The sequence below is a fragment of the Rissa tridactyla genome, chromosome 1, assembly GCF_028500815.1.
Source record: "Rissa tridactyla isolate bRisTri1 chromosome 1, bRisTri1.patW.cur.20221130, whole genome shotgun sequence".
NCBI lineage: Eukaryota > Metazoa > Chordata > Aves > Charadriiformes > Laridae > Rissa > Rissa tridactyla.
Genome location: NC_071466.1, coordinates 126424761 through 126437107, shown reverse-complemented (window position 1 = coordinate 126437107; position 12347 = coordinate 126424761). Strand labels below are relative to the sequence as shown.

Sequence of the window (12347 nt, the reverse complement as noted above, 5' to 3'; positions counted from 1 at the left end):
TGTTCGTTATTCTGAAATCAGTTTACAGTGAGATGAGGTCTACTCACAACAGCAGAAACATAAAGCAGACCTTACAGCTTCTCTCTTCCCTGACTAGTGTTTTTTGTCATGATGCTTCTTGATCTCAAAACTCTTAACAAAATCCTTGAAAAGTGTGTTTGCGAGAGAGCACAAGACAGACCAGAGTTTAAAATCTGGATTCTGCTTAGGATAAGTCCTCTTCCTCTGGCATCTGGAGTGGCTGTATTGCTTCAGTACTATTTCCCAGAATGTTTTGATGGGCTTCCTGAGGACTGGGATCTCTTTGGTGGACAAAAACCTACAGTTTTGGGAGCCGCACAGTGTTGGTGACCTAGGGATGCTGCTGGGGATGCCACAAAAGGAAAAACACTGCTGAATTTGGAGCACATCAGGTTTGCTTTCCTTAGGTATATAGCTTTTTGCAGATTATTCCAGGTCCGTAGCTATCTAAATAATTGTTTTCTGTGGACTGCCCGCAATTATTTTTTTTCAAGCCTCTGTATCTCACTGATAAATTATACCTTTTCAACTTAGAAGCCTTTTTTTGGGGGGAGGGTTTCCTGTTTCTTTCTTCTTAATGCATTTCTGGGTCTTTCTGCTCTTTGTTGCATCAGGTGTCTCCTGTCCTGTTCCTTTCAAACTCCGGATTTCCTCACACCGCATCTATGACCGTCTCTTCATCCCATGCCTCGGTCAGCCTTCCAGTGCAGCTCTGCGGCCTTTTTTTTTTTGCAAAGGGTGCTGGAACCTCTGTGTTAAACGTTGCCTGGTTTTGAGGAACCTCTTGTGTTACCGTGACACATTTGTATGCTTTCTCTGAGTGGCTGTTACCTTCTCTTTGCTTCCTAATATGTTATTTTTAGCGATGTATTTTATGATAGGTGGTGTTAGTGGAAAATGAAATGGCAAAGGAATAGGTCACCAAGGAGCTCAGCTCAGGGCTCACACCGACACTTTGTGAAGCAAAGGGCTTGGAATTCGATGGTCTCCTCCTCCTTTACAACTTTTTCACGGGCTGGGAGGTATTTAATTTTTATGCCTTTTTTTTTTTTTTTTACATAATGCCTGGATTTTACAAGTGACGTAATTGGCTTTCCAGCTGGGGAAGGGCTCACGGCGTCCTCTGACAGCAGGTGGTTTCAAGAGGACGCGGCTCATCATCAGTGCAGGCAAGGAGCCCGTCTTCTCTGCCTGCTGCAGTTTCGGGGGTGGGTCTGGGGGTTCACACAGACAGACAGAAAGTGCTCCGCTGGCTCACGGCACCCCTTCCCTCCCCCCCGCCGTCTCCCTGGCCGTCTCCCAGCCCGTGGTTTGGCCGAGGGACACCCCACCACCCCCAGGTAGCCTTTACCTTGCCCGGAGTTGTCTCACCCCTCAGCTCCCAGCCCCATGGCGAGCAGAGCGTGGGGGGGGGGGGCTCCCGCAGGCGACCTTTGCGGCTCGACGAGGGGGGGCTTTAGTCGTACCCCGCTCCTCGTTAGTATAGTGGTGAGTATCCCCGCCTGTCACGCGGGAGACCGGGGTTCGATTCCCCGGCGGGGAGGAGGCGTTACCTTTTACACCTGCGGGGCGCCCCTCCTCTTCTTCCTGCTCCTCTCCCGCGCGCCGGCGCCCCGCCCGCGGTGTGGGGGTGAGGGAGGGTGGCGGTGGGGAACCGCTCCGGGGCGATGGGGCAGACGTGCGTGTTGCCGCGGCCGGCAGCCGCTGTGGGAGGGGAAAAGGAAAGCGTTGCGGGTCGTTTCGGTGGGGCCGCCCGCCCCCGCTGTCGGGAGGTGCTCGTCCGTGCGCGGCCCTGCCGAGCCCTCCCTCCGTACCGCCGGTAACGGGGGTGCACAAAAAACCCGAGAGTCTTGAAAGTCTGCGTTTTAGCAATTCTCGTCACGCCGCTCAGGGCCCGTGCTGTTGTGCCAGAGCTCCCTCCCGAAAACGACCCGCCGATGCCGACGTTAAAAAGAACGGGCGCGGTAACGCTGCGGTTCACTGCCCGCGGGAGCAGCTGCCGGTAGGGGATACACTCGCGGCGTGCCCTTAGGAGCCCGTCAGGTCCGCGTATGCAGGAAACAAAACGCAGAGGGGCCGGTTAGCTCAGTTGGTTAGAGCGTGGTGCTAATAACGCCAAGGTCGCGGGTTCGATCCCCGTACGGGCCAACCAGGTTTTTTTTTTTTTTCCTTTTCCCCTTGGAGGGGAGGAGATCGCTGGCTCCTACTCAATATTTTTTTTTTTTTTTGTTATATTTTAGTTTATTTTTGAGGAGGAAGTGTAAGACGGTAGCTCCCAAAGGGAAGCGATCGGAGGGCAAGGAGCGTGAGGCGGCCCGGAGCCTCCCCCCGCCCTGCGCGGGCACCGTAGACGCCACTCACGGGTTGGAAAGCCCCCAGACGTGATGTCCTACTACGTCATGGCGGGAAGCCAAAGAATCACCACCTCACTCCTCGTTAGTATAGTGGTAAGTATCCCCGCCTGTCACGCGGGAGACCGGGGTTCGATTCCCCGACGGGGAGGTGATATTATCTTTTCTTCATGGCAGGTCGCAGGGGGACGGCATGGCCACCCCCCCTTGCTTTTCCCCACGACGTCCTCGATGAGGCTCGTATCAGGGAAAAAAGGGCAATCAGCCCGGGGCTGGGAGCAGCAAAGTGCTATTATGAGGACCTTGGGACAACACCCGACTGCTTCCTGATCTCCCTGGCAAAGGAATCATGGTAGTCAGGACAGCTATAGTGCCTTGATGACAACTGAGATGTTTCTCCTCAAAGCAGCCAGCCACTGCCTTTGCCTCTTCTCAGGCTAGACAGGACCCCAACCCCGAATCTCCCGTTTACTGATCAGTCAAGTCATGCTACTGCAGCACATCTTAAAACACTATGTGGACAGCATCAAAATGCATGTGACTAAGTACCACCTTTTTTCACAACTTCCTGAAAGGAGAGTTTAAGGTTTAGAAATCATACCAAATATTCCCTTTATTCTTTAAAAAAAATATTTCTAAAACATCCCAACATTTTCTAAGAGTAAGCAGTGCTATTTAGGCACAGATAATGCTTTCATTCCACTGGGAGAACACTTCACAGTATTTACCATTTTGCAGTCAAACAAATCAGTTGAGGAAATTCTTAAGCATGCATAGTAGTCCTGTGAGGGAATCACCAGTCCTTCACAAGGCAACATCAACAGGGGGTGATAACATTAGCTGACCAATCTTAAAGAATGAGTTCACGTAATCGCAAGTTATAACAAGTCTCCAGCATTATTAAGGCACCAGGTAAGAGTATAAATAACATACTAAAACACCACGCAACAGCAGTCTGAATGAGCTGGTTTGCAGGCGCTCCTGTTCTTTCATAATGGCTCAGTGTTAGCAATCCATCTTGTTCACGATCCGTGTCAGTGCACCCAGTCTTTGGGATTGCGCAGAACCTCCAGGATTTCTGCTTCTTTCGAGCTCTCTGGAGGGGTGTGCATGTATTCCCACCTGCAGGAAGAGGGGAAACTCACTCAGACTGCCCAGATGGCTGCCACCACTCCCATAGCCAGCTGTGTTTGGACTTGAGTTGCCTTTTCTGAGGATGCAAAGCTATATATACACAATTGATACTCTCTGACCAGGTGACAGGCACGGCTACAAATCACGAAGTTCAGCAAAACAGTAAAAACAAATAATAACACTGGAAGAGACAGGAGAAATGTTAGCTTAATCTTTTTCCCAACTTCTGGAAAGGCTAGAAAAACAAAGAAAAAAGAAAGAGCAATGCCCTCTACCCAGAATCCATGGAGGTTTATTTGGAAACATCTTTTAGCAATCTCTTGTGACCACACTAGTATCACAAGGAAGATGCGCCAAAAAAGAACCCAGAGAAGAGAGAGTGAGGATGTGAGACCTAATGGAAATTGCCAGCTCCCAATTTTATCATTTGATCCTGATGCAGTATTTTCAGCCACCCAGAGGAAGTTTTTCCAGAAGCTGCACTGGAAGCACTACAAGTCCTTTGTTGAATCTTGGTTTTAAAAATAAAGTTGATGAGAAACCCCTTTTTATTAAAAAGGCAATTAAGATACATGACAGAGGAAGAAAAGTATGAGCAGTCACAAAGGAATGGGTACAACCTTTTGCCATTTTTTTCCTCCCCAGAAAGGACCCATTCATGCTGTGAAGCAAGCAAAACCAGATCATCCCAGCAATGAAATCAAAAGGTAGGACCGTGGTACACCGCCAGGTGAGGGACATATTTGGTGTTGGCAGCTGGATGAAGCTACATGGTGAGACCAGGACTGCCTTCACAGTTAAGGGGTAGCAGGCAAAGGTCAGTTATCCTAGCAGAGGGAGGTCACTAATGGAGTCTTATGAAATTCGTAATAGGGCCGTGCTACTGAGCATATCTGAAAGCAACCTAAAAAGGGGCAAAACCAGTAAATGACAGTTTGCTGCAAGATTAAGCAAGATAGGTTAAGAGCTAAAAAGGCAGCTGAAAAGAGTTAATATCGAGCCAAGCAACTGAGCAATAAAATGGTAGGTGAAATTCACTGATTGATCCAAACTGATGCACTCAGAAAAAAGTTACATACACATTGAGAGACTGAGTGAACTTTTATTGCCCAGAAAAGATCTTGGCATCGTAACAATTCTATAAAAAAAGCCAGCTCAATGCCTAGCAGCAGTCAAAATCAGCAAACAGCATATTAGAATTATGAAACTAAAACATCATTATGCCACTGAATGATTCAGCAGCACACCTGCATCTTGGATACACATACGTAGATTCTGTTGTCTGTTCCTTATGCCCAGTTCAGAAAGGGCATAGAAAACTTAAGCCTAGAGAAAAGTGGCAAATGTGATCAAAGGTATGGAACAGGTACTGTACAAAGGCTAAGAAGAGGGGGACTTGTCATCCTGGAAAACAGACAATGAAAAACAGCAGAAGCCTGTAAAATAAGAACTGTTATGGAGAAAACGAACAAGAAGAAAATCTGGTTACTCACTTAGAAGTTGAATGAAGTCATCAGGTGCAAGTAGAAAACAAAGAGGCACTTTTTCATACAACACACAGTTAAGCTGTAGAACTCCTTGCCACAGGCTTGTCAGGACTGCCAGAAGCTCACATGGTTTCAAAGAGCTACTAATCAAAAACCCATGGAGCGAGGAGGGGAAATCTATCAAGAGGTACTAAGCACAAAAAATACCACTTTTTTTTTTTGTCAGAAAATATCTAGGCCACACATTACTGGCAACTGGGCAAGTGTAGCAAAACTGAGAAGCATCTCCATATATTTGGCCAGTTCTTCTATCAGGCACAAACTAACCACTGTTAAGAGACTGGACACCAGGACAGACCTTTGATTTAATCCTATGAAGTATTTTAATAAGAACAGTGCCTACCTGCAAGCCCACATAGTTATGCCCTTACCTTGCAGTCAGTGGCAGAGACATAAGAATGCTTTCAATTCTTGATCCTGGTGTCAGGAGGCCAAACTTTGTACCTCTGTCATAAACCAAGTTGAACTCTACGTAGCTATGGGGAGCGAAGAGATGCAACAGAAAAACAAGTATATTATCAGAAATGACTCGTGCCTTCTTCAACTAGGAGACACCAAACAAAACCAGCATGTCTTTCTGCTGTGTTAGGTGTCAGAATGAACCCTGTTCTGGGGCCGACCCTTCTCCAGCATCCTCTGCATAGGAGTGCAAGTGTGACCTTGCCACCCCACAAAGCATAGGAAAATAATGACCTTAGCTAACAGACAAGAGCAGAAAAACTACTCAAGGAGAGTATTCCACAGGTGCTATACTAGTTTATTTATCCTTGTCCTCAACCCTGCTGGCAAGCCTGACACCAAGTTTAGCTTGGTTATGCCAGTACTCTTGTGTGGTGGTCTCAGATATTAAAAGGAGCCTGAAAGGAACTGGAAATGACCACAGGAAAAAAGCTACTGTACAGTCCTCCATGCTGAAGGATGCATAATCAGCAAGGTCAGAACAACATTTTCTACTTCTTGGGAAGATCTGGAAAGCAGCAGAAGTCAAACAGCTTCAGAGTGCTGGCTGAGGCTTCTACATGCAAGAATAGATGGTTTTCTGCCCCCAGCATAGGAAGAGAGAAGTGACAATTCAGCAGGGGTTATCTTAATAACCAGTACTGAGGTATTAGTACTTAACAGAGGCACAGGAAGGGAGGAGCTCTTATCTATCTGCAGAAATGGAGAGCTTTGCCTAGCCCAATAACCTGCAAACAGATCCAGGGAAACAAGCAGTCTCATCAGCTGGTCCTGGCTGCAGCTTAAAGAAGCTATTCTACCCTTATAACCTTACCAGGTTTGCTAAATCCCATCCACAGACTGGATCCTGAAAGCCCAACGCTCCCAGGAACAGACCCACCAAATGAAGCATATATCCTTATTTGAGTAACTACTGCAGGCCAGTGATCTAAACTTGAACGCTTGCGCCCCTCTCTATACCACTCTCACAGATTTCTCTGCAGAAGAGGCAGAGACTAGAGACTTCCCAGTTCTGCACAAAGCGTATGTATTGTCATTTCTCCGTATGCTTACACAATCACAGGACACAGAGAAAGGAGTACAACTGTATCTACCAGTGTACTTAAGCTTTTACAGCATTAACAGTTGTTCACATTAATAAGCACCCTCCAAAGTCTTTTAAGTTACAGTAACTTTGGACTATGCCAGAAAGACAAAACCTCTCTGTATCTTTGTTCCTTTACAAAGAATTCACTGGGTCCTCATTGCAATGCCAAGATCAGATGGAATAAATATATATGTAAGAAGCTGAAAGTATTCTTGGGTACAGTTATTCCATGACTTTCTAGGGTTTAGCTTTGTTACTGAATAGTAAGTGTGACTCCCTCACCCTATGCTCCTCACAGGGTAGTCCTATTACCCATATCATTGGGCTGCAGGACGGGGAAAGACTCAGTACACCAAGCACACACGGACCAGTTTGCTTGTTACAAAGCAGCAGCTTCTTTTGTTTTTTGAAGGAGCTGGAGAGAAACTGTGGCATTTTGTATGGGTTGCTTTGTGCTGCAACACAGGAGACTGGGGGATATGGATGAGGGTGTTCTAGTACCTTCTGTGCACCCTCCCCGGCACAACCATAAAGAACTAGCTCATTTTTCTCTCACCAGCGTAATCCACCTCCCGTGTATTCTTTTGCTCCTTCAGTACTCACCGTCCTCTCCGAAGCTGCTGCCACAGCTTTTCCTCTGGTGTGAAGGAGTCATGGCAGTGCCTTTTCACAATGGGAATGTAACAAGGCACAACAGCTTTGGCACAACTCTTCACAAACTGGAATACTTCCTCCTTGGAGGGAGAGTCCATGTCATCAAAGAATATGCCTCCAATCCCTCTTCGCTCACCACGGTGCTTGATATAGAAGTAGTCATCACACCTAGAAGAGGTAGTAGACAATTATTAATATGGTCCACAATATTCAAGGAAATTAACAGAACTCTGAACAGCTACGTGGCACAGGATGGCACTAGTGAAATATCGATGAAAAGTCAGTTCCTGTGGTGCCGGATGCCCCACTGATTGCTGAGAGCCAGGATGGTACAGCACCATCTGGAAAGCACTCCTCCTGCGTTCACTTGCAGTAAAAGCTCTGATTAAATGGTCTCTGCAAAGCTACGTATCACTGCACAGTCACTGAACACTCAAAACAGCATGGCAGATGCTTCCATGTGGAGCGATCCAATCCATATCCTCTACCTAGGAGGGACACCTGATTTCAAAACTTCACCTTAAGAGCTCTTTCTAGATTTCATTCCCAGAATTATGTACAGATACCAAATTATTTGTAGAGCTTTCAGATGAACTCAAACTTCGAAGAGAACCTCTTTATTCTTTTTGCCATTCTAGTGAAAGAAACAAAAAGAATCTAAAAACTCAAGATCAGGTAAGAAAGCCACTGTCACTTACGGAAAAATCAAAAGTGAGGCAGCCTTCCTTGGAAAGAGGCTTTTTAACAGTTAAACTTGGAAGATGGAGCCATTCTAGTAGTGGCTGTTCATGGCTCACGTTCAAGTTCATGAAAGATTAAGTGCAGTTTATCCTACAATAGGGAGGTGATCAATCTCTTTTGTATTTACTGGGAGTATGTAGGTGTGCAATTACTGTAAGTTAGCTGATTCATTGTATCCACACCCTATATTGCTTATAGTTACTTGCTTGGGCAGTCATGCCCTGCAAGTCTTCATGGGGGAGAGAAATGGAAGGGAAGTAGTAAGCAGAAACCATCAACAGCAAGGAAACCCTGCCTTCCTTTAGGACTAGTTTTCCATGCATGTATCCATCCACAGTTGCTGTTCTCAAGCAATATGGCATGGCCATAGCAGGAGAGACGTGGCAATGTAACAGATACCCTAAGTTATTTTTTTATTCGCTGGGATGATCAACTTTTTGCATTTTTTTATAGCAGCAGGAAGAGTTAGGGAAAAAGGCTGAGTCAGATATGCAACAGAGAAGAAGCCTGAGAAAAGTCTTAAAGCTAGACCAGGAAGACAGCGTGGTAAACATAACAAGAGCTTTTATGTTTGAGAAAGGTGGGAAAAGGGGCAATGCTAATTAATAAAGCTCAGAGGACATTCACACTGCTCCGACAGCAAGAACAGCATGCCCCTGCAGAGCTGCTGCTTACAGCAAACACTTGTGCTGGGACTGAGAAAACTGCCCTTGTCCATGGAATACAATTAGTCCTCCCCTGAGCTGCTCTCAGACTAAGAACAGGCGTCCTTCTCTCCGACCCCCTGCAGCTGGCATTGATAGCCTACTTGGGCTGCACACAACCTAACCCCTAAGGCAGACACTCTGAACTACCATGCAAAAATTCCTCAGAATTCTTAGGGTAGTGCAAGATGTGCTTCTCTATGAAGTGGTTCACACCCGAGCTACAACACCCACTTTATCTCCTGTCCTCAGACAAGACCTGGTAGCTTACAAAAGGGTAACCCCTCCTCGCTGGATACCACAGCTTGTAGCAGATAGAATTATCAGACACAGAGCAGCCAGCCCCCACTGAACCGCAGAGGATCCCATCACCCGTATCGCTCAGCTCAAGAGGAGCATTCAAAGTTTGCATCTTTAGGGAATATGTTGTTCAACTCTCAGCTAATGTGTCACTGGAAAAAAAGTACAGCTCCATCAAAATTATGAAGCTTCTACGCTAAGCACAAGCTCCTTTACCTACCTGGCAAAAAAAAAAAAAAAAAAAAGGTAATGCAGGTCAGACTGAAGGCAGAAAAACTGGAGTCGGATTTTCAGAACTGCAGTGCTGGCCGAAGAGCTCACACTAAAGCCATGCACATTTACCAAGAGTTAACTGTAAGGAGAATTAGTGCAAGTCCATGGGGCAAAAGTCTTGTGCTAGTTTAACACCAGAGGCTAAAAGGAATTTTTGAGTTGCCTAGTGAGGCCTGTGGCTTACAAAGTCTTGTGGAGTCAGTTTGGTTTTTATTCAGGCTATGGATGATGCTAGTTGTCAGCCCTCTGATTTGAAAAACTCAGACCTCTGTAAATAAGAGATTGCTTTAGACTACATTTTGTCCCAGTACACGTCTGCTGATTTTCATTAGGGTCTCCTGGTATTTATCAAAGGCAGAGCAGAACCTACTCTTGCTATAATAGACTTAACTGCAGATACACAGTGCCGCCTTCTGCTCCTACAAAAGGAACCCAAGCGCATCTCTCCCCACATACCATTTCTTGTACTTGGGATACAGCTTCAGATCATGCTTGTCACAGGCTTCTTTCAGAGTCTTGTGAAAATGAACAGCATCCTCTTCATTCAGGTAAGTTGGAGTGAGGTCAGTCCCACCACCAAACCACCACTGTTTAGTTCCTATAGAAGAGAGGCAAGCAGCAACAGTTTTCTTTTAAACTTCCAAACAGAAATATGTTGCCAGTGGTTCACCAACAACTACTTTTACAACACAAACCAAAATCATCCTGAACATCAGTCACGAAAAATTTGCGTTCAAGGCAGTGCAATGACTGGTCACTTCAAGAAAACATGAAACAAATTTCAAAGCAGTGAAAACCATTTGATCAGTATTTTGATGACCCTGACTACAGGGTATCAATTTCACAAGATGGGCTGACAACTTCTATTCAAGGATCCAGAAGCACTTTACTGCATGCCAAAGAAAGGGAACGTCATTATTAAATCCAGAGAAGTAATTGACTAGAAATGATCCATAATGCTCTGGCAAAATAATTGAAAGAAAACTGTATTTGAGCGTCTAACAGTACATACACTCTCACAAGGTACAGGTGGTCTCTCAGCATGGGACCACCTAGCCTACTGTCCTGCTTCTGACAGCGTCCAGCTGCAGAAATTCTGTGAAAAAAGGCACAGTACGTCCTCCCAGCTCCTGAGACAAAGGTCCATCCTGACCAGAACGCTCATCAGTCCTTCACAGACCTTTCTTCTACTAAATTCTATACTTGCTTCTTTGAATATGTTTTACACTTATTTATGACCTCCTACACTTTAACTTAAAGCTGAAGCCCCTGCTGTACGCTGCAAAAAGTAAACCACACGTACCTTTACTGTACCAGATGCGTGCATCACGCTGACGTTACAAATGGACAAACGAAGGCCCAGAGGTTAGGAGGTCCATTGCTATAAAGCGGACCCTTGGCACAACTGGGAACAAACCCAGACGGGTTCTTCACCTCTCACCCTCACCATGCGTCCACACCTCCTTTCTAGGTATGAAGTCATACCTACTTCACTGGGTTACAACTCTTACCATCTGCTTCCTCGATTTCAAAGTATCTGTAGTTGAAGTGCATGGTTGGAACGTGGGGGTTCTTTGGATGGATGACAGAGCTCACACCCATGGCGCAAAAAGGCAGTTTTCCTAGATAAGAAGATGCACAGAAAAAAACCCTTAGGTTTTTCAAATAGCTTCATTTATAATCATTTAAGGAACATCACTATTTTCCCTTAGGTTCCACTACAAGAAAACTTGTGATGTTGGGTCACCATAATTATCAATCAATGTGCAGTTTACTTCTCATCCACACGCTTCTGTGCGCCTAACTAAGTGCTTCCTTTGGTAATTGTCCTAAAATGCAATTATATGTCAGAGCACCCAATAGATGAAGACCACTGACGCCATAAGGCACTGCTAAGGCTTTCCACCACCAGCGTAGTCAAAGTCCTCAGAGTTACCCTCTGCTACACAAGCGTGGGTTGAATCCCCTTTAGCCTTCAGGTCTTTTTGGTTCTCTACCTCCACCTCTTTAGGACATAACTCCTGCGCTGTTTCGCTGCCGAGCTACAGCGTCGTTACTGAGAAACCACCTGAGCCTACAGTACATTGCCTAAAGCAGCATGGCAGCAGGAGAAGCGCCCCGATACCTAGCTTTTTAGGGATATGGAAGTCCACCTGCCAGGCGCACTGGTTAGCAACCACCAGGATGCAAACAAAACTTTCCCGTGAGCGTTGATCGGTCCAGCCTCCCTCACCTTCTGCTCCAAGGCCAGACCCCGCTTTCAGAGCAAACCCACGGCCACACTGGGGTGATCCCCCCCACCGCCCACACTCCCCTACCCCAGCTCACCGCCGCCGGACACCTTACCGTCTTTGGCCTTCAGAGACTTTCCCCTGCTTCGCATCTGCCGCGCTGCCTCCTCGGACAGGAGCCCGGACACCACGGACACGTTCACACCCGCCTTCTCGAAGACCTCGCCGTCCTGCAGCACGCAGCTGATGCCGCCTCCGCCTGACAACGCCAGGGTCACCCCGCGCCGGGGCCACCGCCGCTGTCCCCCGGGGGGGTGACCCAGCCCGGGGTGGCCCCCGCGGCATCTCCCCCATCCCCCGTACCTTCTTTCCTCTCCCAGGTATCGACGGCGAAGGAGGCGCCGGGGTCCAGCGCGGCCAGAGCGCGGCACACCTCCCCCTGCGTCTCCATGATGAGCAGCTCCATGCGGCTCCGCAGCTCCCGCCGCCGCCGCCGCAGCTCCCGCAGCCCGCTCACCGGCGGCGCCATGAACCGCTGCCGCAGCTCCTCCTCCTCCTTCTTCTCAGCTTCATCCTCCTCGGACGCCGCCATCGCGGCCTGCTGACGCCGCCGCCACAGCCCCAACCCCAGCCCGCCCAGCGCCCCCGCCGCCGCCAGCGCGGCCCGCCGACCTCCCCGTCCCGCCGCCACCCCGCCCGGCGGCGCGGAGCCCAGAGCCCGCCGCCCTACCGCCGCGGCGAGGGCGAGGGCAGGCGGGCCGCGGGCGGCCCCGCGGAGCAGCTGCACGGCCACGGCCATGACGGTCACCAGCGCCGCACTGCCGGCGGGGCGGGACGCCGACGGG

At 48.0% G+C, this 12347-nt stretch overlaps 1 protein-coding gene, 1 long non-coding RNA gene and 3 other non-coding genes across 5 annotated transcripts; 4 read left to right on the top strand and 1 right to left on the bottom strand.

Moving 5' to 3' along the window:
• Positions 1 to 1492: 1492 nt before the first annotated feature.
• On the top strand, positions 1493 to 1564 carry TRNAD-GUC (transfer RNA aspartic acid (anticodon GUC)). Its single transcript has one exon. It is a non-coding gene; the product is annotated as a tRNA-Asp (tRNA).
• A 61-nt stretch (positions 1565 to 1625) lies between these two features.
• Positions 1626 to 5425, top strand: LOC128912686 (uncharacterized). The gene is made up of 3 exons (XR_008467723.1): positions 1626 to 2064; positions 2262 to 2468; positions 4152 to 5425. It is a non-coding gene; the product is annotated as an uncharacterized LOC128912686 (long non-coding RNA).
• TRNAI-AAU (transfer RNA isoleucine (anticodon AAU)) lies at positions 2096 to 2169 on the top strand. The gene has a single exon. It is a non-coding gene; the product is annotated as a tRNA-Ile (tRNA).
• On the top strand, positions 2452 to 2523 carry TRNAD-GUC (transfer RNA aspartic acid (anticodon GUC)). Its single transcript has one exon. It is a non-coding gene; the product is annotated as a tRNA-Asp (tRNA).
• CPOX (coproporphyrinogen oxidase) lies at positions 2960 to 12309 on the bottom strand. Its single transcript, XM_054209041.1, has 7 exons — positions 11866 to 12309; positions 11618 to 11761; positions 10783 to 10893; positions 9728 to 9869; positions 7203 to 7421; positions 5425 to 5529; positions 2960 to 3494 (listed from the first exon to the last, which is right to left on the bottom strand). Exons 1-7 carry the CDS (start codon positions 12299 to 12301, stop codon positions 3407 to 3409), a joined length of 1245 nt encoding a protein of 414 aa, XP_054065016.1. The 5' UTR covers positions 12302 to 12309; the 3' UTR covers positions 2960 to 3406.
• Between the last annotated feature and the right edge of the window lie 38 nt (positions 12310 to 12347).